Source organism: Helicoverpa armigera, chromosome 23 (assembly GCF_030705265.1).
Source record: "Helicoverpa armigera isolate CAAS_96S chromosome 23, ASM3070526v1, whole genome shotgun sequence".
Taxonomy (NCBI): domain Eukaryota; kingdom Metazoa; phylum Arthropoda; class Insecta; order Lepidoptera; family Noctuidae; genus Helicoverpa; species Helicoverpa armigera.
The window spans coordinates 4,213,696-4,240,081 of NC_087142.1; the positions used below are offsets into that span (position 1 = coordinate 4,213,696).

The 26,386-nt window shown below is 37.5% G+C and overlaps 2 protein-coding genes and 1 pseudogene across 3 annotated transcripts in view; all 3 read right to left on the bottom strand.

The window, feature by feature from the left end:
* Window positions 1–26,386, bottom strand: part of LOC110377229 (annexin B9) — a 367,919-nt gene that overhangs the window by 35,494 nt on the left and 306,039 nt on the right. The gene's annotated exons all lie outside the window — the stretch shown is intronic.
* The window catches only part of LOC110377212 (uncharacterized), a 90,944-nt gene that overhangs the window by 9,679 nt on the left and 54,879 nt on the right, over window positions 1–26,386 (bottom strand). The window contains exons 2-3 of the mRNA XM_021336003.3: window positions 17,087–17,334; window positions 15,162–15,376 (exon numbers count right to left, since the gene is read on the bottom strand). Coding sequence (XP_021191678.3) covers window positions 15,162–15,376; window positions 17,087–17,301 — 430 coding nt within the window. The 5' untranslated portion in view covers window positions 17,302–17,334. The remainder of the gene's footprint in view (window positions 1–15,161; window positions 15,377–17,086; window positions 17,335–26,386) is intronic.
* On the bottom strand, window positions 20,076–21,940 carry LOC135118565 (uncharacterized; annotated as a pseudogene).

The following is a 26,386-nucleotide window of genomic DNA, read 5'->3' on the forward strand; positions in this document are numbered from 1 at the left end:
ATAAAGACAGTTAATAGTAACTCACACAGAATGCAACCGTTGGGGATTTTCTCGTACATTTTCTGAAGAGGCTGGTACTTGTAAAACTTTAATATAGTATGCCTAGGTACTCTTGTATTGTAGAATACACACTATGTGCAATTGTCAAGATCCGCGACAATATATAACCGTGGACGTAGACAGTGTTTATGTTACACCGCTAATTTAAAGATCAAACATTTGACGTATCTGCACTGCACTAATACTATAAAGATGAAGAGTTTGTCTGTGTGAACATGGTTTGAACGCGCTTATCTCAAGGCCTACTGGACTGTTTTATAAAATTATTAGAGTAAGATAGCCCGGGCATTGGTAACTTGAGGAGGTCAGATAGGCAGTCGCTCCTTGTAAAACACTGGTACTCAGCTGCATCAGGTTAGACTGGTAGCCGACCCCAACATATGTACCTAGTTGGAAAAAGGCTCAGGAGATGATGATAGAGTAAGATAGCTCATTCAATCAGGTAGGCTAACAACTTATCCTGGTATGTATCCAGGTATCTATTTTTTCTCCCTGTATGTAAAGTAGTTCACACGGGACGCAGGTGAGACCGCTGGTGGGAGCTAGTATGAGATAAATATAAATTGTATTGTAATCTTTGTTATACAGTGAAACTTGGTTAAGTGGGACCTGGATAAGTGAAATACCTCCATAACTGGAACTCATGGTGCGGTCCCATCACCTTGGCATTGATTTACCTCTGTTAGTGGGACGAAGCAAACCTCTATAACCGGAATTCGTAATTTTGTTTTATCATCAAAGTTACCTCTATAAATGAGACAGCTGGTGAATTTTATACGCATAAACCTCTGTAACTGAGATAACAATTTATTTCAATTCAAACCTATTTATAATTTAAACATAGCACGTTATTTTATTTAATGATCGCACCTCTATAACTGAAATAACTTGTATTCTGGCCTCTATTAATGGAACCCTCTGCAACTGAGAAAGATATTTATTTATACCTGGGTATCTGAGACCCCAGGTAAGTGGAATACCTCTATAAGTGAAACAAAATTCCAGGTCCCTTGAAGTCTCACTTAACCAGGTTTCACTGTATTTACACGTAAGATATGTCACACACGTTTCGCAAATATTATGCTGTTTGGGGGCACGGCTGTGTTTATTTGTAATTCATTTAGCTTTCTGCTAACAGATACAATGTTACGTAAATCAGCAAATTACGTGTGACTTTACAAATATTTGTCTCTAAGCGGTTTTCCCGGAGAAAAAAATGTGACGTAGAAAAGATTTTGCTTACATAATACTCCGATGTAGCTGTGCATTTATGATTTTCAGAAAGTATTCTTTAAACAATAGGAAAGCGGTTTATTGCATACGGTTTTCAACGTAAAATGTCGTGTATTTCAGTCTAGTCTATTATTTGACGTCGTAAAGTGAAACTGTACCCTCGTATTTTTCCATTCAGACAGAGGTTTTCAATAAAGTTCGTTGGCCCGTACCGAATTTCGACATGTTTGATGTATTTTGTTAAGGTACAACTTTTGTGACAAAATAGGGCTTTGTTAATATAATTGAAAGGGTTACGAGTTTTAACGATTCCTTATTTTTAATTATAATGAAAATTTGCTTGAAAACCAATACCTAGATTTTTAGATATTTTCTTCGGTCAGTATTTAACTATAACAATAACCAAACCATTTTCACTTGTGAAATAGCTGATTTTGGCATGGCTGGTTATGGGTTTGTTATATGGAATACTTAAATAGTGCAACATACCCTTCCTAACTCAAATTATTAGGTCATAAATTGTCCCTTTTCAAGTTCATAAATGGTTATTAAGTAGATACATGTTATAATAGAATTGTGAGAATGTAAGTAGCAATGTAGGCCAACGTCTGGAATTCACTTCGGAATGTTCAGGCGTCCAATTCCGTGTCAACGCGAAGTTAGGTAATAGACTATAGAGGACATTAATAATGCTTTTAAGAGAATTAGAGTGAGTTTTAAACTTCTTTCTGTAGACATAAAGCAATGTAAGAAACTACTGATACGGTCTTACGAATTTTTAGCTTTTTATCACAAAACGCAACACAAGTTAAGTATCTAGTGAAAAGATTAGCCAATCTTTACAAAATAATATAATCATAATACTGTTCACAGGATTCCTACATTGTAGAACAAAAAACAAAGCTTCCAGACAAAATGATTTAAAAGACTTAAAATATGTTCAGTGCCATTCCCGGATAAAAGCTACATTGTTAGCAAGAAACTTTGTAACGTTAACAAACAGCGCACGTATTTACATAGCTCCATCTCCTGATACTTCGATTAATATTTCATGAATGAAACACAAACGAATCAAACGTTAGTTCGGTTCCGATATTCCTTTATTCACTTCGCATAAAGAGTAAAAAGAATAAAACATGGCCGGCGCTCGCTCGAGGCTCCGCTCTTGTCGGCCTCTGTAATATTTTAACCAAAGCGGCTTAAAATCTCTATTTCAAAAATTTGCAAGGGTTTTCAAAGCCGCTGATGTAAACTCACTAGTCACGTTCTCTCTACTAATTCATACTTTTGAAAACGTGATCTCATACAAAATAAGCATTTATTTAAATACTGAAACATAAGTAATAAATTTACAAACGTATCTTTTTAATATTCACTGAAAAGGGATCTCGGCACAACCATTCTGTCGCGAGACCTTTAGCTTGATAGATGGAGATTACTTTTGGGACCTTACACTTTTTTTCACATGCTTTTTATCTCGTTTAGTCACCTTCCCTGGAAGCGACCTTGCCTGTGATTTTATATTGCGAATCATCATATTCTTGAATTTGTAGAAACCTAGCTCTTTCATATTAGTCGATCTCGTGCGTTTGATTTCCGAGGACCCGGACGCCGATTCAATCTTATCAAACTTTTCCTTGCTATCATTCTGTCTGGTTGGCTTTTCTTTGCTTTTAGCTTTTCCTTTTATTTCCTTATTCATTATTTGAAGCACGTTATGCGGTGGCTTTGACTTGTATAGAAATCATAATTATTTTAAGCCTACGGGATTCTCGTTATTTATTTGTCAGACTGACATAGTTGACGTACTACAGTGCAAAAATGTTTTTTAATCTAGTTGACTGCGATGCGATCAAGTTCAAGTATAGTATGAAAAGTTTCGAATAAGTTGTGGTGAAGATTTTAAACATTGGGAGCACATTTTGGAAAAGTATTTATCAAACTTTTTTATGATTATAGAAAAGGCGACAAGCGTAGAATTACATAAAAACTTTTGGTTCGAAGCCGTTAATTTTATAGATTTCTCTCGTGGAAAGTTATCTTGTGTAAAATATCGTCGACGCAGAGAATGCAGCCTGCCATGCGTGTTAAGATTAATATACTTTCCGATACCATTTTTATGGGTTTAAAATGGGGAGAAAAGAAATGTCGTGGTGGCCTAGTGGGTAAAGGACCAACCTCTCAAGTATGAGGGCGCGGGTTCGATCCCAGGTCAGGCAAGTACCAATGCAACTTTTCTAAGTTTGTATGTACTTTCTAAGTATATCTTAGACACCATTGGCTGTGTTTCGGATGGCACGTTAAACTGTAGGTCCCGGCTGTCATTGAACATCCTTGGCAGTCGTTACGGGTAGTCAGAAGCCAGTAAGTCTGACACCAGTCTAACCAAGGGGTATCGGGTTGCCCGGGTAACTGGGTTGAGGAGGTCAGATAGGCAGTCGCTTCTTGTAAAGCACTGGTACTCAGCTGAATCCGGTTAGACTGGAAGCTGACCCCAACATGATTGGGAAAAGGCTCGGAGGATGATGAAAATGGGGAGAAAAGGCGATTACTTTTATTTTTGTATCAATGGAATATTTGAGAACCTAAAAAATACTTGTCTTCTAATAATCGTAAAACTGATTAAAATAATAAGTTTGAATGTAAGCAGGCAATTCGTAGTTCGTGACCGTCTTAGTCCCAACATTTAGTGATTCAGTTTTCAGTACGCACTTCGGCTCATATTTTACGGTCCCGAATACGTTTGCGTGAAAAACTTCTCAGTTATTTCTTTTTAAAATTCAATACACGTTGAGGCAGAACCTTTGGCGTGGAAAATACTATACCTTAGCTGTAAACGAATGAAATAATCGATATAAGAATACGGGTGTTATGCGTGCCAAGAGGTCGTATCCCTCGGAGGCACAAATCACGGCAAATATTATTCTTTGTTATTTTTATTTTCCAGTTTTTGTTACGTTCGTCATAAACGATTTACAACAACAAAAGGGCAGAAGATAACGAACGCGAGAATTAATTATTAAGGAGAAAAATAAGCTGTATTTGTTCAACAAAGTGTTAGGTAATAAAGCAATATTGCGTGCCCGTATTGCGCCATTTTCTTCAAACAATTGACTAAGCTGCAATCGATATTCCATTAATAAAATTTAAATCATCTTTTTATGCATGCTTTGACTGTTCCTCCCGTTCTATAAACTTTGTAATGAGTTTTTTCAATCGGGACAAAGAACAGGCTACTGCGGCTTCAATTTAATTATTTTCGCTTACAGAACATTGGTTTTTAATTTATAAGTTTGTACGAGCTCATAGCTCATCATAGTTCTTTACTCTTTCGGCACGTAATTAATTAATTATATTTAATTAAAAGTAGGACGTTATACCCACTCCCGTCGATACCATATTTCAATGGATATTATTGAATATGGTCTAGTTAATCGAGTTGCGTTGTCTACACATTCATAAATCAAATCTTTTGTTGGTTTAATCACTTTGCACAATGTATTACCCAAAATAGCCGAAAACACAAATGTTATGTATGATAATATGTAGGTAGTGTGTGTATAAACTGATTATAATTAGAGTAGCTCTCTTATTTTTAAATAAATTTATTAACTTATTATTTCTAAAGGGAATTGAATATTTCGCGCCCTTTCAAAATATTGCTTTCAGTACAAATACCTCGATTCGATTCTTAAAGGCAGGCCTTAAAAGTGTTTGTCCAAATAAATAAATAACATTTTTAATAACATTTTACAAATAACATTTTCATTGTCTATGAAACGTTGGCATCGTGCAAAAATAAATACACCTGGCAACACTGAGCGGGGCCGGGATTGTACCGTAGAAACTTATTACGAACAGTGTCACGGAACAAATATTACTTTCTTGTTAACAAAGGAGTTTGAAACAGTTAAATAAATGCATTTATCTAACGATAATCTTAGATTAAACTTTAGAAAGCATTTTTGTTTTTCGTATCTTGAAATGCACAATATGCAAAACTAGCTCACATCAGTGGTTTCATACGGTTACCTTGTAAACTATATATGCGTTAGGAAAAAAAGTACAGCAGTAAATAGTACAGCCTTCCTCGATAAATGGGGTAAGTAAATGGGGTAACTAACCTAACCTAACACTGAAATAATTCTTCACTGATTTTCGGTAGCATAGATAGGGATTTAAAAATAATACCTATATGAATGTAAACGTAGACCGGGGTGGTCCATTTTAGCTTCGGTAATGTCTATTTTTGATTATTGCACTTTTCTATAGGTACCTAAACCAACGTACCTAGTTTTAATTACAGATTTTATTTGCAATTCTGGCCGTTTTGCTCTAGTAGTTAGTCGGCAAAGTTTTAGATTGTTTCAGGCTAAGTGTGATTGCTTTTTTCAGTGACAATATTCCTGCTACCAGTTTGGAATTGTGCCCAATCAATGGAAATGGGTTAAGTCTATAAAATGTAGTGCTTATTAATTCAATGATATTTAAAATATACTCGTATGTTAAGTTTACTAAATTGCAGTTTACAAATACATATTCTATCAAAACGTAGGAAACTAATGTTGAATGAAAAGAACTGAAAGTATTCAAGCGATCAATGATATTCAAGAGAAAATTGCAATTTTATTATTTAGGTACAGATGATCATGAGATCACTTTAACGAAAGTGGTTGAGCCAGGTTGAGCCATACTTGTGTATGTAATTCACATGCACATTGTCGTTGTAAATACATATAAACTCGGGAGCGCTCAGTGGTGGTCAAGTCAAAGACAGAATTGCACATTTACATCCGTTATCGTAAAATATCACTATGATCAGATGATAATGAGGCAAATGTCTAGCTTTTTCCCGACTATGTAGAGGTCGGCTTCCAGTCTATCCGGATGCAGCTGAGTACCAGAGTTATGCATGGGATGACTGTCTATCTGACCTCCTCAATCCAGTTACCCGGGAAACCCGATACCACGTAACATACTCCTTGGTAAGACTGCTTTCTTGAAATAAATCATCGAAATAAAATGACTATCGTAAACGTATTCCCAGTACTGAACCTATCGAACAAATTACTTATCGAGTATCTATCGCGTAGGACACAACAATGGCGATAGTACTACAATAAAAGGATTCGCTTAAGCCTTATTGTAGCGTTCAGCTCCAGTATAGTAAGAAAGGTAGCACGAACGCTTTGCTACAGAATCACGCCTGATCTTTGTATCGACAGAGATATGTGTACTTGCGATACAAGCTCATTTTGATTGTTCAGGTTGGGCAGGTTATACTGGAAGGTTGTTTAATCTTTACAAATTTTGCCTGAACGTGATCATTTCTGGAACTGCTGGTCCGATTTGAAAAGTGCTTTCAGTGGTAGATTGCCCACTTATAAATATTAGGTCTTAAGGACTTGAAGGGGAATATAAACCAAAGGGTTACAACCAAACAGTAAAGACTGTCAATCTTTCAAATATCAATACCCGATACTAAATTACTAAAACCGCAAACAGTTCCTTGGAACATCATCCTCCGAGCCTTTTTCCCAATCATGTTGGGGTCGGCTTCCAGTCTAACCGGATTCAGCTGAGTACCAGTGCTTTACAAGAAGCGACTGCCTATCTGACCTCCTCAACCCAGTAACCCGGGCAACCTTCGGTTCCTTGGAACATGTTTGTCCATATTTTGGATCAACATAGTTAAAAGTTATTAAAATCCCTGTGAGGAAGAAAAGAAAAGGTCATAGGTAAATACTTTCTGCTGAAATATTCACTACAACATATATATATAAATATAAATACATATACATTTAACCCATTAATTAGTTTGCTTAAATCCTCTTCGTAATGAAAGCTTTCAAAAACTTAACGCGACCCATATCATCGATAATTTTAATAGAACGAACTCAAATTAAAAGGGTGCTCCCGGATTGTTTGAATAGTTTACAGATATTTGAATAAAGATGGTGTTTCCTAGTGATTCCACTGTTTATTAAAAAAAAGAACAACTTGAGTAATAGGTATGCCAGTTTTTGTAATATTTTCTAGGTACTTCTGATAAATACTATCCTGGTAACCATTAGAATCGATTCAACCAAACGTGAGGTAATCGCGTACAAATATACCTACCAACATACATAGGTATGTACATAGAGGTCAAACTGAGAACCTCCTATTGATGAAATCAGTTAAAAGTGATATGTTTTTTTAACTTAATTAGATGGAAAACAAAGAGACTTGATAGTGTACAACTTGGCAAGCGGCCATCTTGGTAATTTATTTATTTATTTATTTAATTTTTGGAGAACCAACAGCAGTAACATTTAATAATTATAAGACAATTTATGTAACATGCAGCCAATTATTATAGGTCCCCACTTTTAAACTATTGTATACATGATACTTATATCGTGTACAGACATGAAAGTATTGAATTACACAATAATACACAACTACAAAGTTCAATCATCCAATACAATCAAGTTGTATATTTTTTAAAGAAATCACTATTAATTTTCTATATGTGATTCTGAAGCATATAATGTCTCATCGTCTCATTTTAACAGGAACATTCAAGAGAATGACACTTGACACCTCCACTAACTAAAGACCAAGGATTTAATATGCTTCCCGAAGAAGGGTCAAAGTAAATTACTTCAGTTGCCAGTTACAAAGTTTTCTTTAAACCGTGTCACTAATCATTAGTTGCGATGCCAAAATAGCCACTACTTAGTTCCAACATTTAACGTAAACTGTGACGTTACGAACTATACTCAATATAATAATATAAATAGAATATCCAAAGTACATCCAAATAGTGTATTCTAATTTACACTTTACTCTAAGAATACAATAGTATTCTGAAAATCGTGGTTTTCCTCGTCGCTTCTCAGTATTTTTGCCAAACCACACTCCAACTGTCCATTTGCGGTTTAAATCGGGGAAATGCGACTTATTTCCAAGTATTGTTACTAACTTCTGGAAATTGCAGTTTAAGCCGGAGAATGAGGGCTTTCGGCTGAGAATCGTGGCTTAATTCCCAGCTTGAGGATACCCACGAATCCCGGATTGCATCTCGGATACTTGTGGCCAGAACGCGAGGATTAATAGTCCTGGACAAACAAACCTCTTTGGGATTTTGTTTGTGGTTATATAAAAAGGCGCGAATTGAAACCAAACAAGGGGCTTGGTCGCTCCGTCACCATTAGCTGCCAGAAATAGGTGACAATCGATTTGTCGTGACGTGACGTAAAAGGACTGATTTGACATCGTTATTTTACGAATAATTTAGTTTTTCCACTAAACCAATCGCGTGCGTTGTTATAGTGTTATTTATCTGAAAGTCCATTTTGCTACTAAAACTAAAACAATTTACGGTTGTAGACAAAGGGAGAAAAAGGTGCCGTGAAATTAGGTTAATGGAACTTTTAACCCGATTTCAGGCGAAAACTCAAAACATGTCGCTTAAATTAGTTTTCGTTATGCATTAGTGTGCACAGCCGAAAAAACGTTTGAATTTTCATTTACACTTTTCCTCGACGTCGCTCTTAAATTGACAGAGTTCAAATTGAATGAACGGATTAACTTCACGATCACAGAGAAAATACCCTTAGATAATTTAATAAAATCCGCATAATTTACAACGCATTTTATTCTCCATTTATTAATAATAACGGTTTCACTGTATAATCCTGGGTCCCTGAAAATGCTTTGAAGTGGTTACCATTAATATTTTAAGAATTTTGAAACACCCCTTTGAGTTAGCGAAACCTTCCATCTCTATGAGATTGACGTTGAAGTATTTATTTTAAAATCCAATTAAAATCTTAACACAGGATAAAACTGACTCATAGACCACTAACGACCATTTTATGAAATTAACGAGCAATTTATACTATGAGCAGATCGACGATATGGCTCCATAGATACGATAAGGGAACATCATCAAAAAAGTATTAGGCTCAACAGAACTGCCTTACATAATGTTCTATAGATACGGGTAGTGTCTGCAAGGCGAAGATAAATCTATTTAAACGCGCTCCCGATTCTCCCATATAACTCAATTTGTTGCAGCTGCGAATTGAGTTAAACAGCAAAGTCTGATGCATCGTACTTGTGTGAGGTTTTAGAGTTTTCAAAACGAATATAGCTCGCGTTTATCATGGGATATCAGTTATGGATTACAACGAGAAGTTTGATTTACTATGCCTTTATATGCATTATTCGTTTATATTACATTCGTTACATTTCATAACGTACTTTATGTACAATTGCGTATAGGTACATAGATGATACTTAAATAAAATATGTCATGTACTATGCACCCATCCGCTATGCATCCATCCATTGCCGCACAGTTCTTAAAACTGTTTTCATGATTGGTACCCAATGCCAATTACTTTTATTTTAACACTTCTAGAGAACATGGCTTTTCCCTGTCATGTTCTTGAAATGTAAAGAGACGAAGACATCAAAGCTTTGATTTGTGTAGTAGAGAAAAACAAGTAGAGCTGATCCCACAACCGTATGGGATTTATATCAGGAAAAGAAGAAGATAACTAACGGATCCTGCAATAGAAGAACCATATAAAATTACAACAGCGATGGCGCAACTCTAGAGCATTAACTGCGGTAATGTGGACTTAGAATTAAATTTTATTCCATGTTTACGTACATAAGAGGTGAAGAGGCTCCATTTTGTTGCGGCTGCTGCTATTAACGTTATCAGAGTTATATGCCACGTTACCGGTATGAAGCGGTTTTATTACTTGCTTACAGGAGTGTTAACGTGTGGAATATCGGCTTTAATGCCGGCTTTAGGATTTTGTGTCTTCCGTAGTTTTGAGCTGAGATTTTTGGTCGTTTTTGTAAATGGAAGTGGGACTGCTAAGATTGGACTGCTGAACTGCTAATTGACGGGCATTGGGCTTGCTACATGAATGGCTCTAGAAGGAACATGGTGGGTTTTAGTCAGCAAGAGACTATCAGTCCTTCATGCTGCACCCACAGCGGGAGAGGTCATTTGATGATATCCTACCTACCAGACAAAGGGGAATTATCGCGAATAAAACCAAAAGAAATTGAAGCGTATTTCAGTAGCCGATAATTTTAATCACAGCTTGCTTAACTGTGCAATTAACGAGTTATTTCGTCGAGAATCTAATAATTTTACCTCCTTGTAATTCCCCCTTCAAAGGAACTGAATTACACTCTCCATTACCTTACTTTGTTTGACCAATTGCTGTCCAAATTAATGGAAAAGTTCCTTTACGATTGAAATTATATTGATCGAGGTTCGTTAGTTCTTAACTATAAGTCGGTACAAATTGTAGTAATCATAAAAATACATACATATTATATCTACTATTTTGTGTACTTAAATATTATATGTACAAGTACAAATGGTATTCTTACTAAATATAGAATTGTAAAAGTGATTTTGTTTGTTGCTTATGCTTTTAACCTAAAAACCTGAAACGGTTTGGTAAAAATGAAACCTGAAACTTCTCCAGCTACTGTTTATCAGAGTACAAGTAAAGTATAAATAGTACATAAAGGTGAGAAATGTAACAAATAACAGACCACGAAACTATACTTCCTACTTCAATGGCTTGTGCCAGTCCCTCCCTTACCGTGGGAAAACCAGCATGGTGTCATAAAACATTAAATACTTTTTAATGACCACCTTCTTAAGGTAGTTAAAACTATATTACGACTTTCGCTAGTCAAACGTTTTGTAGGTACTACATTAAAGCAGTCCAAGTGATCTATAAGGAAATCTTTATTAATCAGTTTTGTGCACAAAATTGAATACATGTTAAAGCCTAAAAATACTCCTTTTTAAATACATTGTGTCTATGCACAAAATGATTTAAAAATGCAACGGCCTAAAACTAGCAACACGAGATTCGAATTTGAAAAAAAGAACACAGTTAAAATTGAGCGGGAAACCGTGTAGTTATTTATCACGTCACCGCTGTGTTCACAAAAATAGAAGAATAGGCTTCTAGCACAGCCTATCCCAACAATAGAATTTAATTGGCTCTCTTCAGGCTGAGAATATTAACAGACAGATTTTTCTATTTTTATGGAGGAATCGGAGTGAATATTGTTTGTTTTGTAACGCAAGTAATCGAGTGTGATATTTATCCGTTAGGTTATAACAAAGGTCAGTAACATAAAATGTTTTTTTTCTCCTTTTTTATCTACTCGATTTGACACGAACTTAATTGTTTTGCATTTTTAAATTACGAAAAAAAACCTAGTCAGTTGTCATGTCTTATTACATTTGAATCCTGTTTTTTCGTAAGATCCTGGAAGTACAAAAAGTAATAATATGAACAGAAACCAATTTAAGCGACAAGTAAAAAAATCAACCCTCAATAAATATGTAAGTTAATCTTAACTCATTATATCGTGTTGCTATGATTTTACCGACTGAGCCGATTCCATGAGCAATTTTGTTGAAATATGATAATCAGTGTTATATACGCTAATTGATATATGACATTTTTATACACACAAAACCTTGATTTGAAGCGCAGTTAGATTTTTTGCATTTGAAGAAAATTATGAAATGAATCAAGCCGTTTGTGATTTTTTTATCAAAAAAGTATAATATCCATCTTTTATTTTTTAGCTAACAAAATACATGTACCTACTTCGAAAAATAAACCAGAAACCTATTTGAGCGACATAAGTAAACAACTCAATCCGAATTGTTACCTTTTGTCGCTTGAATGGTTTTTGTTTTATAAATATAACACTGATTGCTCCTTAACTCATTATATTGCGTTGCTATGATTGTACCCGCTGAGCCGATTCCATGAGCAATGTTGTTGAAATATGATAATCAGTGTTATATATGCTAATGAATTCTGAAACAATGTCCCGAGCTTCCATGTCATTTCTGATATTTCGTGCGCATTGCGTGTTTTGTACGGATTTTCATCATATGCGTGCTGTCACTAAAGATTACTTGTGATATGAAGAACTTTGCATAATCTAAAGTCTAAACTAATATTATTACTTTATTTGGCACTGAAACTAATAAACTGATTTGAAATATTCTTACAAGTGTGAAACCGCGAGAAGTAGCTATTAGAAAATTAATATTGATTAAAATTCCACGTCATTAATTCTTTCCAATAACAACAACAGCAATGACCTACTTGAAGTCATAATTTAAATAACATGAAAAACATAAAATAACAAGAAAAACATAAGGCTGACTTTGACTTTATATTTTATGTATTCTGTGGTAGGTAAAGACCTTCTCATCTTCTCATCCAATATAATATCTTCATATCAACCATCTTTGAACTAATTGTTCACAATTGAATAAAACTATATATATTTGTGACATACAAGAAATAAATACGCGTAATATGCATTAAAGTAAATCTAACATAACATTCTTTTTGCCAATTTCCATAGGATCAATCGCTGTCTCCAATATATTTACAGACACAAATAAAAGCGTTGCTTTCAATATATTTTTTTTGTCTTACACGAGGATTCAAATGTCTGTATACACGAGGGATCGTAAAACCGAACTCAATAAAACGGAATATTTTATTATTTGTTCTGAAACAAGAGAATATCTAAGTACTACAGGTAAGAACTATATTCTATACTATCTATAGTAATTTAATAAAGAAGAATATTTTTTTTTGTTTGTACGTACTCTAAAGTCTCCGAAACTACAGAACCGATTTGAAAAATTATTTCACTGTTGGAAAGCTACACTCATTCCATTTAACGTAGGCTATATTTTGTCCCAGTACGGGTATAGTTATCGGCACGGATATTGAGCCCTGACCTTCACCTGCGCAGAAGCGATTTATTGGTTTATTGCCTTATGTGTATAGTGCGCAAAGCGATCCGCACTCTTCCGCCGAGAGCTCAATATCCGTGCCGATAACTATAGTAGTTTCCAAGAGGTGTGGGTGAAATCATGGGAAAACGGCTAGTTTCAAATAAAAGAGAACTCATATTTATTTTATTTAGCAACGTCAAAGGGTCTGTAATCCGACTAGACGAAAATAAACCCTGGATTTGATTTTGTCTAGGTCAAAGGAAATGGAAACAATGCTAAGGTACGAACTTTTACTAGGAATTACAAGAAAGTTACCTACATGTCAGTAGCTAAGCATTTTGCCTTCAGAATAATTAAGTCAAATGAACATATTTTTGTCTGGAACTATTTGAAATTCATGAATGATGAAACGTTCAAGAATGGACATCTCATTTTCTTATTCGTCTTTTAAACCACAAACCGTCGTACCACAAAAACTTAAACATCTGTTGAACACTTGTCAAATTATGATGTTGAAATAAGGTCCGTTACGCAGCCAAAATTTTTAGACAAATGTTCAACAGATGTTTAAGTTTTTGTAGTAAGGCTGTAAATATCTACCACATGTTATCATACGATACGAAATGTATGTACTACACACACACATGTATGTAACTAACATCCACACATATCTACCCGACTATTGGTAGGTACGGGCCGTGGCTAATCTTGGATTCAACCACTAAATGGATTGCAATACGGTCGCACTGTGTCTTCGATGCATGTACTACGCTTATATCCTCAGAGGATAGACTTGGTAATGTTCGTTCACAAATTGAACTGGCTATTGTTGAACTTGATGCGGTGGTATGATATGTACATAGTTATTGAACGAATATTTTCAAAGAAAGAATCGGACATTGATATATCGGATATAGAGTAGGTTAGCACGTCATCTCCTGAGCCTTTTCCCTACTATGTTGGGGTCGGCTTCGGATTCAGCTGAGTACCAGTGTTTAACATGGAGCGACTGCTTATATATAGAGTAGGTTAGCACGGGCACACTTTAATTTTAAATCTGAATATTAAGATACTAAACTGGAGTTTGTTTTTTTCATTGTCCTATTTGTGTACTGAGACTAAAATTAGAATACACTTTTCGATTTTTCTTTCATTTGCTGTGAAAGTTTTGACTACAATCACACTTGATTGGGTAGATTAGCACTTAGAACAAACAGCTAACAAAAGTATCCATCTCTCACAAATCTATTGACTCATCATTAAAATAAACTGCTACAAATTGTTTAAAGCCTCTTCAACCATACAGAACAATGCAATGAACATTGTTGTATGTATTGTCAAAATGGAGGCCATTGTGAAACTCGTATCCACGTTGGCAATTAGACCACCAATGGTCGATGCCACCAGAAAACACCAGAAAACACCCCACTAATGTGGGACCTACCGCCGTTTTCCCACTTTCGTTTAAAAGTAACTTCCTATTAAATGTTTCTACCTTATTTCGGTGGCACTCGGCGGCGTGTTTTACCCTTTATTCGGGGAATTAGTAAGGCAATAGAGAGGAGAATATTCCAGAATATTTTTTTTTTTATGTAGAATACCTACTTTTGGTCTGTTAGTCTAAAAATACCAATCTCGATCAATATATTTCTAACATTACGATGGTAATTGAGACGCAATAGTTTACTTTTATTTATTTTTTGTTTACTTTGAGGACGATGACCATCAACAGGTTTGTAGGTCATCAGAATACAGATCACTATTTTTATTTAACTTTTTTCTGGTTTATTTGTTTGTCTATGATGGCAAAGTCAAAAAAATCGACAAGCAAGACTCACCTCGTACCTACTAAAGGTTGACGAAAGATAAAATGCAAGGGTTTTCGAAGCGTCTACATGGCCTTAAGACACTACGTAAATTCACCTATCTGACATTGATGAAGATTCCCATTCCTACGTTATCATCATCATCATAAATAGTTTAACGAACCACTTCATCAAAAAAACATATAACACCTGTGCATTAGGAACTATTTTGATAAATAAAAAAAACTACTCACTCCAAACGTGAACACTCCACCCCCTATGCTTGTCATCCTCACTGTTCCCGGCTGCCTGCATCGGTGACTCTGCCCCCTCAGACTCCGGTAACGTCCTCCAACGTTTCAGTAGTTCCTTGGTCTTGTCCTTCGTCTTGTCACATGCCTGGCGCCAATTCGTGAAGTACTTCCTTGACACCTTTGGACTTGATAGCGACACCGACTTCGAATCTTGTCTGACAACAAAATTTTTGATTACATTATCTTAAATACTGTTTTTGTCTCGTGCACAAAACCGGTTGGTGTTTGATTGCATTTTAATTCTTATTTGATTGTAGAGATAAGTTAGTTCGCTTGCATGTTTGATAAGAAACCAAGTTGTGTAAAGAAGCAAAAGGAATATAAGTTTAGTTGTGGGCGTCACGGCCTCGTGTTTGTTTCGTATTGATTTTTCCCTTTTGAATATGTAAACAGCTAGTGACAATGAAAAACGCTCAGCAGCAGCAATATTTTCACGTATATTTGTCGCTAGTGACACATCGGCAAGCGATCAGTTTAAGCCGACAGACAAATGTGTGTTGTATTTGTGTTGCAAGCAATGACGCGATGCGGAGAGTAGAACTTGTACAGAGTAGCCACTAAGGTTTATTAACTCTTACCAGAACAAAGACAGTAAAAGTAATTGTAAGGTTTACTGCAGACACATAGTCATAACATGCTTACTTACTGAGAAATAAAAGACTGTCGTTACTCTAGTTTTGTCTAGATATGCATCTTAAGATATTAATTTAATGTGGATGACACTAGCCCCTCTAAAATTTGGTATCAACGCAAAATTATCTATTGTATGTGACTTCAGCGCATTGTTTGGAAGTGTAGTAAATCCTGCTGGAATATGGCTAATAAATCATAAAGTTTAACGAGCACGCTACGAAACTATGGTATCAAGATTAAACTATACTGATTAGGAATATTTCTAGTCACGAAATATTTCGGGTATAAGCCTGCCTGCTAAATACGTATCTCATCGATCATCTAACCACATTGATGGATTACGCGATACCTCTCAATTAAGGCTTTTCGACCCCTTTTATGTTTATGTTGAATTTTTGCAATTAATCAGCGTTGTTTTTGGGATCATGGCTTGTTTATTGTGTTAATTATTTCTTCAAGCGACCTTTTATTTCACAAGTTAACTTTCGAGCTATAAAGTTTCCCCAAGAACGTTGTAAAACTATGTTCCCATCCCTGAAATATATGCCCCATATGCTCTTTGAAAATTTTCCAGCGATAATGAAGAAGAACTTTATATCTTTTCCTGTCTTGCTCGTTTGTGTCCAGTGTTCTCGAAATATCTAGGTTAGTTTCTGAAATATTCGCATCTAATGCTCTGAAGACTCGAAGGAGCATCGATGCATATTTCAAAGGAGAACTGCTGATGTACCTACCTACTTGGGTCTGCAGTCTTATCAAGTAAGTCTAGCTTGTAGGTTTATGAGCGTCTTTGTATTAGAATAGATAACTAAAATCACAAAATAATTGTGTGTTGTGTGCGAAATTAACTTCTTTTGATTTTTGGATAGTAAAAAATTCTACGTATTTGAGGCAATCATTATGTTGGCAAAAAAGTTAAAAGTGTGGATGATTCTCGGTCACTCACATGGAATAAGTCAACAAAAAACCAAAGATTTCGTAATCGAGGTGATTTTTTTGTCCATTGAAGAACTAGAATTCACGGGACTGAATGCATTTTATGATTCTACTATTGTTCCAAGTTGGCCTTATTTATTTTGGTCACTAGTTTGGTTTACAAAAATAATAACCTTTGTCCATTTCCAAAGCATATAAAATGTCATATCGAACAGCGCATTATTCTAAGCAAATGAAAACAGACAAAGAGCTTATAATTATTGTTACATGTCGTTACTTAAAATAACAATACATACCTCTCTAAAGTTTCCTTCGAACTATCACTAGCTCTTGAGAGCTTCCTCTCTCGTCTCACAGCCGCATCCTCACTGGGGGACTTCTCCGGCGGTAGTCTGAGCTCCTTCTCACTCCTGCTGCTGGACCGCGAGGTCTTGCCCTCGTCTCCACTGTCTCTCTTCAGAGCTAGCTTCACGGGCGACAGGCTGCCAGGCTTGTCTTTCTTCACCTCCATACTGACTGGTGACCGGCCCTCATCGTTGTCTTCCTGGAAGTGATCAGAAATGAGTCTTATTTTGAAGGGTGTAGAATTGCTTTTTGGAGAGCTTGCTTATTCTGTCACTTATACTCGTACTATATAGGCCATTTGTAAATGTTATGTATGTGTGTATGTGTAAGTTTGTTACTGTCTTACACGTTAACGGCTGAACAGATTTTAAAGAAACTTAACAGTAAATAGTAATGTAGCTTATAATTGGCATATAGCTTATGCAAGTAGGTTCTTCCCTTAAGAAGTGGGTAGAACTGCTAGTCAGAAAGTTAAAGTTATGATAATAATTCTTCTTAAAATCTATTAAGTTTTATCTTTAGTTATTTCTGAACTCTTTTCTCTAAAGTTTTGTAAGTTACAGAGAGGTAAAATTTTTGCTAAGTGAAAAGTTCTCTCTCTTCCTGGTATCAGGGCTTACAATGTGAATTGTTGATGGTTGTGAAAATAACTGTTTTCATATTCAGTGAAACGTATAATGTAATTAATTGAACATTTTGATTTCATTTTGAATATTCACAGGTAATAAATTCCGTTTACAAATTTTACAAATTACAAATTTATAGTGAAACGAAATTCTGGCATCAAAAATTAATAATTTATTTGGATATTATAAATTAATTTCCAGTATAAATACATACACAGAGTGTTTTCAAATATGAATTCAATATAATCCGCAGACAATGCCAAAATTATCGATAAAATTCGTCGATAAAACCAATGATTGTACTGTGCGGAGTAAAAGTTAACAAAGTTTAATTTATTTTGTATTTATAATGGGGCTTCAATGTGTTTTCACCTTTTACGAGAGCATTTCACACGATTCCAATCGAGAACAATGTTTGTGTTGTAATTGTGTTAAGCGACTGTCATTTGTTTTATTACTGACAGTCTGTTTCTCGCAATTATACGCTCGTCTTGAGATTTGCTGCAGATTACAATACACGATCCATGCGTTGTTTAGCGATTGGAGATTTAATTTAGACCTTAGCTTCATATAAATTGTGTCAAATTTCAATCGCTCATCGGATGGTTGGTTGATGGCATGTCACATGGATCGGTTATTGCAATCCGCAGTTAGTGTACTCGGATCATTCTCCATGCCAAGGCTATTTGCATGCCAGACTTTGGCAAAATTAGTTTAGCTATGTCCTAGAAGAGTAATTAATAAAAGTTTCTACCCTAGTTAGGAGAAAACATTCGCGTTTATAACTTTACAAAAATGCTCAATCTTTAGTGGTTATAAATACAGGCCAGTAGAACAAAGACAAAGGAAAACGAAAAAAACACACAACGCTACTTAGAAGGGGCAAAAAATATTATATCAGTTTAAAAATACTGGTTCAGAAAATAAAATCAAATGGTTACATTTAGGTTAATATATTTGATATTTTGGTAGGCTTTGACCTCATAGGTAAATCCTTTGTTTGCGAAGGTCAAGAAGAGTTCAAAATACCTATGAGGAAAAAATCTCTAGATACGTTTGGTATCTTATAATCATTGCTAGAGAAACTAATTTTAGTAATGGATAAGTTTCATTTCGTGGCTCGTTCTTCCTTTTCCTTAACTTCAAAAAAGAACCTCTGCAAAGCCTGTTTCAGAGTCTTAGGCCTCTAGAGATCATATTTAGCCTTCATCAAAATAAACTGACAACAACAATTGTTGTTTTAAATATCTCATTTGCTTTTTTTTATAATTATTTAGTTAATTTCAAACTAAGGACATAAAAATTGAATTTATTTTGTACAGAACTAAAACTATGTATATTTACATTTAAAATACGAAGTTAAAACTAATAAATTAATGGAGTCGAAATTGGTCCTCATCGCTGTCACCCGATATACTGGTGACATTGCCACGTTGGATGGCAATGCGAAATTTAAATCCAGCGTTTCAATTTTAGATGGTTAACTTTATATTGTTAATGGTTCAAACATAGAGAACAATCTATACATATTACCAGACCAGAATTGTGTCAGGAAATTGCTCTACATAATCTAGTGATGCAGATTAGATGATATCTCCCAGATGGATGCCCTCGTCATTCACCCAAATGTATGCATGTGTTCTGCATTCAGTTGCATAAGCATTACCAACCTCATTTATGCAGTCGCACTAGTGTATAACAGTATGCAGCTTGTAATCTTAGAAGGTTGTATTACAAGCTGGGAATAATTCATTGTTATAAAGGCTAGCTGTTTCCCCGTGGTTTCTCCCGCGTCCTGGGGGAGTTTCTTTCTGTACCCGCATAAAATATATAGGTAGCCTATGTTATGGACATAGCCTAAGCTTCCGAAAAGTGAAAGAATTTTTCGAAACAAGCAAACAAAAAAATGTTTCGGCTTTATTATATTAGTATCTGTGCTCTGACTTTAACTCCAAAATGTATTAATTGTATTTCGTTAACACATTATCAGCAATTTAGCAGTGATAAAACTACATATTTTCATTACTAGTAACTATTATTACACATACTTGGTTGTCTCTCAGTATTATTATATCGTTGACAGCGAGTACAGATTACTGATTACAATTCTGTGGTGTTAAGCCAAAAGGGGATGAGTCAAAAAACACAACTTTTCACCAGGGGCTAATCAAAAAAATGCGTGTTTGTTTTGTAATAAAAATGCAGTTTAATCAAAAGTGTATAGAAATAATTAACACAACTCTGTTTTAATTTTCATTTATTAATTTAGTCGTCTTTTCTATGTACCCGAAAATTAATTTTATTTGTTAATTATTAAAATAACTGACATATCTCCTTTTTCCATAACACGGTACAAATTTAAAAAAAATCCTAGAACGACTCGTCTCTTTATTTGCTATTATTATTTACGTATATACCTTTTTTTTTTGGTCCTCATGGTCCTCATGGTCTTCCCTCCACCTGGGGTCGGTGGAGGGGGTGTGCCGAACTCTTACCGGCTAAAAACCCACCCAGTGTTGCCTTCAATTACCTATTGTCGAGGGCACGGGTATCGCCAAAGCATTCTTCCGCACCCCCGACAGGTATTGGCCCCCCAGATGTTCAAAGGCGGGCCCCGTCATCCGCTGTGGCCGTCACCCAGCGGCCACAGCAAGCTCCACTAAAAGAGGCGCTCGCAACACAACGCCACCGTTTCGAGGCCTGTTTCTGATCGGACGAAGACGCCCCTAGTCTGTCGACCGCAGGCCGCGCCCTATGGTGGCCGGAGATCAGTCAGCCTGCGACGTCCTCCACGTCTGCTGCGGGCGGGGAGAGAGGAAGCAGCTTCTCTCTCCCTTTCCGCCGCCTCCTTTAAAACCATCACATCCTCACAAAAGGAGGCGACGGCGTTCCATCCATCTTCGCTGCCGACCATGCAGGACACGACAGCCGGCAGCGAAAGACTTCCCGCAGCGTCTACTGCTGCCGCTAGGTCACGGCGCTGCGTTGCCCCAGATGCCACAGTGGTGGCATTCGGGCGTGGGCTCCCGACCGATGCGACACAGGAACTTTCCGAAACACCCATGTCCGGTAAGGACCTGTGTCAGCCGTAAGCTGAGGGCGCCGTGGCGTCCCTCCAGCCACTCCTTCAGTATGGGCCTTACCGCCGCGAGAGCGGCGTGCCCTGCCGTGGGTCGCGCAAGTCGCTGCTCCCATTCCGCAATGAGGTCTAGGCGGAGCTCTGCCCTGCGCACCTCAACTTGCTGAGGCACGAGGCGCTCGGCCCGCCCCACCGCTTCCTCGCGCCATGTATAGAGTGACGCGAGGGCTGTCGGTCTCGAAGTCCCGGGATCCGGCTAGGAGGCATGCAGCTTCGAAGGAGATCGTGCGGTATCCTCTTATAACCCTGATGGCCATCGCTCGCTGTGGTCTTCGCAGCACTGCAAGGTTGCGTGCCGTCAGGGTGTTCGCCCATACTGGCGCGGCGTAAAGCGCCATAGCCCGCACGACCCCCATATAGAGCCTCCAGCAGGAGGTATTGGGTCACCTGAGGTTGGGCAACAAGCGTGAGAGCGCTGAAGCTGCGACCAATAACCGAGGAGCGAGTCGCTGAAAGTGTGGCCCGAAGTCCCAACGACTTTCGAGAACGAGTCCCAGGTATTTCATTGTCGGCTCCACAGCAATGGTAATCCCTCCCACCACGATACTGGACCCCGGAGGTGGCTTCTTCCTTGGCCCATGGAAGCAAAGGGCCTCGGATTTGTGCAAGGCCAAGACCTACCCACGACCTGCGCGACACTGGCTGTGGCCCGAATGGCCGCCTGCCGGTACGTCTACCCATGTGCTGTGACTAGCGTGTCATCAGCGTAACATATCACGCTGACGCCGTGGAGAAGCGCACCGCGCAGGACCCAATCGTAGCCAATGTTCCACAGGAGAGGGCCGAGAACCGACCCCTGAGGAAGAGATGTTCTGACGACCCCATCCTTCTCGACCCGGGTACATGACAGCTCTTTCGGATAAATAGGCCCCGATTATGCGACGGAGGTACCCTGGCACTCCATGATAACGGAGCGCCTCATTTATGATATTCCAGGGCAGGGTGTTGAACGCGTTAGCAATGTCATGCGACACCGCCAAAACCACCTCGCCCCGGTCGACTGCTTCCTCCGCCAGGCCCGCCAGGACCCTCACGCGCATGCGTGGAGGAAGCAGTATAGCGTCAACTGTTGAACGCCCTTTACGGAAACCATACTGGTAGTCCTCCAGATCCGAATCAGCTCATAATTTAAAGGTTTTAAATCCATCATACTTACGTTAAATCGAACTTGTTAATTCTATTCATTTCTGTAGGTTTCAACACTCAAATTACCCACGTAAACCATAATTTTAGGATTTTTTGCACCGTTGCACTAGTAAAAAGAAGTCAACTTCGCGCGCGAAATGCAACTAACGCGGAACGACGAATATGAATTTAGGCACAAGTCGACTTATCTCATTATACCTAATTTTATAAATAAAGGATCACGTATGCAATAAGAAGATAACTAGACAAAACTCCTTTTTACTTTTTAGGTTTTGCTATTTATGACTAGACTCGTATTTTTTATTGGAGATTCACGAAATAAAATACATTATATTCACTTATCTCCTTTTTACCATGATAGTTCGTAAAATTTTCTACCCAACTGTATAATTAACTCATTTTTCACAATTTCTGACTCATCCCCTTTTGCCTTAACACCACAGAATTGATTAATTTGTTTAAAAGTACCCGCGGTAGCGATACGTTCATAAAAAGCCAAAAATCATTAAGTTGTCATTATGCACGAGACCGCGGGAACTGATCGGAAAACCATAATGATGCTTGTCAATTAGTAGATAACCAATACTGACAAACGAATTGTTGCGATTTTATTTTGACAAAAGTATCGTAAAAGAACTGAGTAAATTAGCATTTTTGGTTGTGGTTAAAAATGTTTCTTTTCATAAATTCATAAGATTAAAATACCTAGCGTAGCAATATTTTTCATCTATACATATAATAAATCTGTAAAAAAACTGTGTCTGTACATTGAATATATTTAAAAAATAATAATTGGGTGGGGTTTAGAAACAGTAATGGAGCACAAATCCAAAAAAAAAAATTCTGTCTGTATGTCTGTATGTCTGCATGTCTGTATGTCTGTATGTCTGTTTGTTTGTACACGCTAATCTTCGGAACTACTGAACGGATTTCAATGATTTTTTCTTTGTTGTATCAGTATTAAGCCTGGTCAACATATATGCTATAATTTATCTTCGAAACTTGAAGACCTGATGCAGAACACCAACAGACCAACAAAACTATAAGAGATACAAAAATGGTGCCATGGCAAAAATTGTTTCATATGATGAGCATTTTCAGCTGAGATAATAAATTTTAAGAACTGGAACACCTGATGTGGAACCCCAAGTGCCCAGCTTCTCTGTACCATATACAAGTATGACGTTTTAGCAAAAGTTGTTCAATTTGATAAGCACTTTCTATTGACTTATACAAATTGAAGATCTAAAACACCTGATGTGGAACTCCAAGGGCCCAGCTAGACTATAGCATATAGAGGTGTGACGTTTTAGCAAAAGTTGTTCAATCTGATAAGCACTCTCTGCTGACTTATAAAAATTGAAGATGTAAAACACCTGATGTGGAACGCCAGGAGCCCAGCTAGACTATAGCATATAAAGATATGACGTTTTAGCAAAAGTGGTTCAACCTGATAAGCACTTTCTACTGACGTATATACATCGAAGATCTGGAACACCTGATGTGGAACTTCAAGAGCAATACTACACTTATAATGTCGGGACACCTAGATTAGTCCGTCTTTTAGATAATCCTAAAATAATGGACACGTATTTTTTCTTTTCTCCTTCTCACAAACAAATAATAACGAAGATATAACACGCTTGAATTTTGAAATTTTACATACCTAGACGTAGCGTCACGAGCCCCCACTCTCCGAATTTGTTGCGTTATATCTCATTATTATTTTGTATGTCTCTTCCAGACCTCGGGACTACAGAGTTCCGAATTTTTGGGAGGCAAACGTGGGGCCGAAGCCAACACCCTGAAGCCCTTTTGAGACAACTTTAATGAAATGGTGAAACAAAACCGATGATTATTCCTTTATACACTATAGAAATGAACCCAAGGACAATCCCCGGTGGACGTCGTTAAAAAAAAGACAATCCCCGGTTCTGTGCTATACCATTGCTAACTCTAGATGAAAACTACTTGGGCTATTGTGATGGGATGCTAATGGACTAGGAATGGGGAAACTACGGGAACTATGGCACCTGCCGATGACAATGTATTAGATACATGTAAAAATGGTGAAGTGGTAAAAATGGCAGGTGGAGACCCGCCAGCTCACTTACTGGGCCCCCGGGAATCGGTCACTGTATAGCAACAAGAAGCTGAAGTGTGAGGATACCTCGGCGGATTTTAAACGCAGATTACGCGTTCCCTGTGGGTCACTTACCACGAGGCACCTATCCTCCGAGCAGGGCTACTAACCCTGCTCTAGCGACTCCACTCTGGACGGCCAAGCCAAGCCAGAGGCGTGAGACCTACCCCCGTCATGGGTCACTCCGACCGGCCGGAGATGGGGGACAGTATACTCTCCCTGGAGAACTCAGTATATATAGCCCACCGGGGTCGCTACTCCCCGTCATCAGCCTCAGATGTCCTGCGGTGCTTATATCTCATTGTTATTGTCGTTATTATCTCAAGAGCCTTTGTCCCAATTATGTTAGAGTCGACTTCCAGTCACGATGCAACTGAGTACCAGTGTTTTACAAGGAGCGACTGCCTATCTGAGCTCCACAACCCGGTTACCCGCTCAATCTAATACCCCTTGGTAAAACTGGTCAGACTTACTGGCATCTGATTACCCATAACGACTGCCAAGAATGTTCAATGACAGCCGGAACCTACAGTTTAACATCCCCTCCAAATAACGGTCATTGGTATCCAAAATATACGTAGAAAGTACATACGAACTTAGAAAAGTTGCATTGGCAGGTACTTGCCAGACCTGGAATCAAAGACGTACGCTCATACTTGAGAGATTGGTTCTCTACCCACTAAACCACCACGACTTCCACTAAGTCACCACGACTTTGTCATCTCAGTAACATTTAATGTTTTTTAACGTATTAATACGTGTAATATTTTTGCCACACACAACTTAAATGCGGATTAATTAGAATCATTACTTTTATCCCTATGGTCACGTCTTTTGCGGTTCAGTTCTCAGCGTTTTGTTTAGTCTGCTGTGCTTTTGCCGTTGAAGTACAAAAATTAAATATATGGAACGTTTCTAATGGCTATGCGTATTCCGTTGTTTTCAAATCAACGGGCCCTTAAAATTCAATATCAGACGGTTCAGATCTTTGATTTTGCTGACCCCGTAGTCGCTGGCATAAGGGACTTTATCCGCGTACGAAGTCGCGGGCAGAAGCTAGTATTTAATATGCTAAAACTAGAAAATATTGCATGAATTTTTACTATAAAATGCATGAAAACAAAGTAAAGTACCTACACAAATTGGGATGAATATACCTTTTATAATTTTAAAACACGAGCTTGAAGTAATGTACCAAGGCTCCATTATAAGAGTGGAAAAATGATACCTAAAGTATTGTCTAAAAATATACACTTGCATAGGTACTTAATCATAGTAAAATATATTTTCAGAGTTGAAGTTAACAAAAATAACGATGCGTCCTATGCATGGAGCACAAAATGACTATAAGTATGCCTTCTTTAGAGTCAGAACATTTTTTGTAATACCGAAATCAAAAATGTCTCAAAGAACCCTGACGCCTCGTTAGTTCAATTGTAACTGATCGTTTTGGTCATGCCCACCGTACGAATTTTACCTAGAAGAAGGCGCCTGACTTGCTACCTTTCCTTACTCTTTGGTCCTATTTTTTATTTGTGGATCTGGATTTTTGGATGCGAACGCAAAGCGACGCGGCGGCGCGACGAAAAAACAACAAACAGTCGATTTCTTTTGAACTGTCCTACGTGACGTGGTGCGGTACAGCGCAGCGTACATCCTTGAATTAGCTTCAGATCGCTTCGCATTCTCTTTGCTCACGTAGGACACACCCTTACAAAGTTCTCGTCTCTTTTATTGCAAGCTGTTTTATTAAAATAATATCCGTGGGCGGCCAGATTGTGTCCTGAATTATTGATACCTGCCGTCGTGTCAGTGTCGGTCGCCTCACCTGGGATTTGAGGGCCAACGTGTATGTACGTCACGGAGTATATAACATAAATGGAGTGCGTTTGTCAAAACATGTTTTTATTTTTTCGAACAACGTATTATTTTGTTTTTGAAGAAATATAAACTACTGGTGTTGTTTATGATTGCATCACGGTGTGTAGGAAAGTTAACTTTTGATGGGCTTCCTTCTTTTACCAACGTCAAAACTTAGGCCGTATACAGAAAGTGGGCTGGAAGAAGCTGGCTTTCCTGCGCGGGTTACCAGCACTGTCAAGCGCCGATAAGCGCTTATAAGTTCCAGCTTCTTCCAGCTTTCTTTCTGTATACGGCCTAAAAATGGTTTATTCTTTGCAGACACTCGGATCGGTCT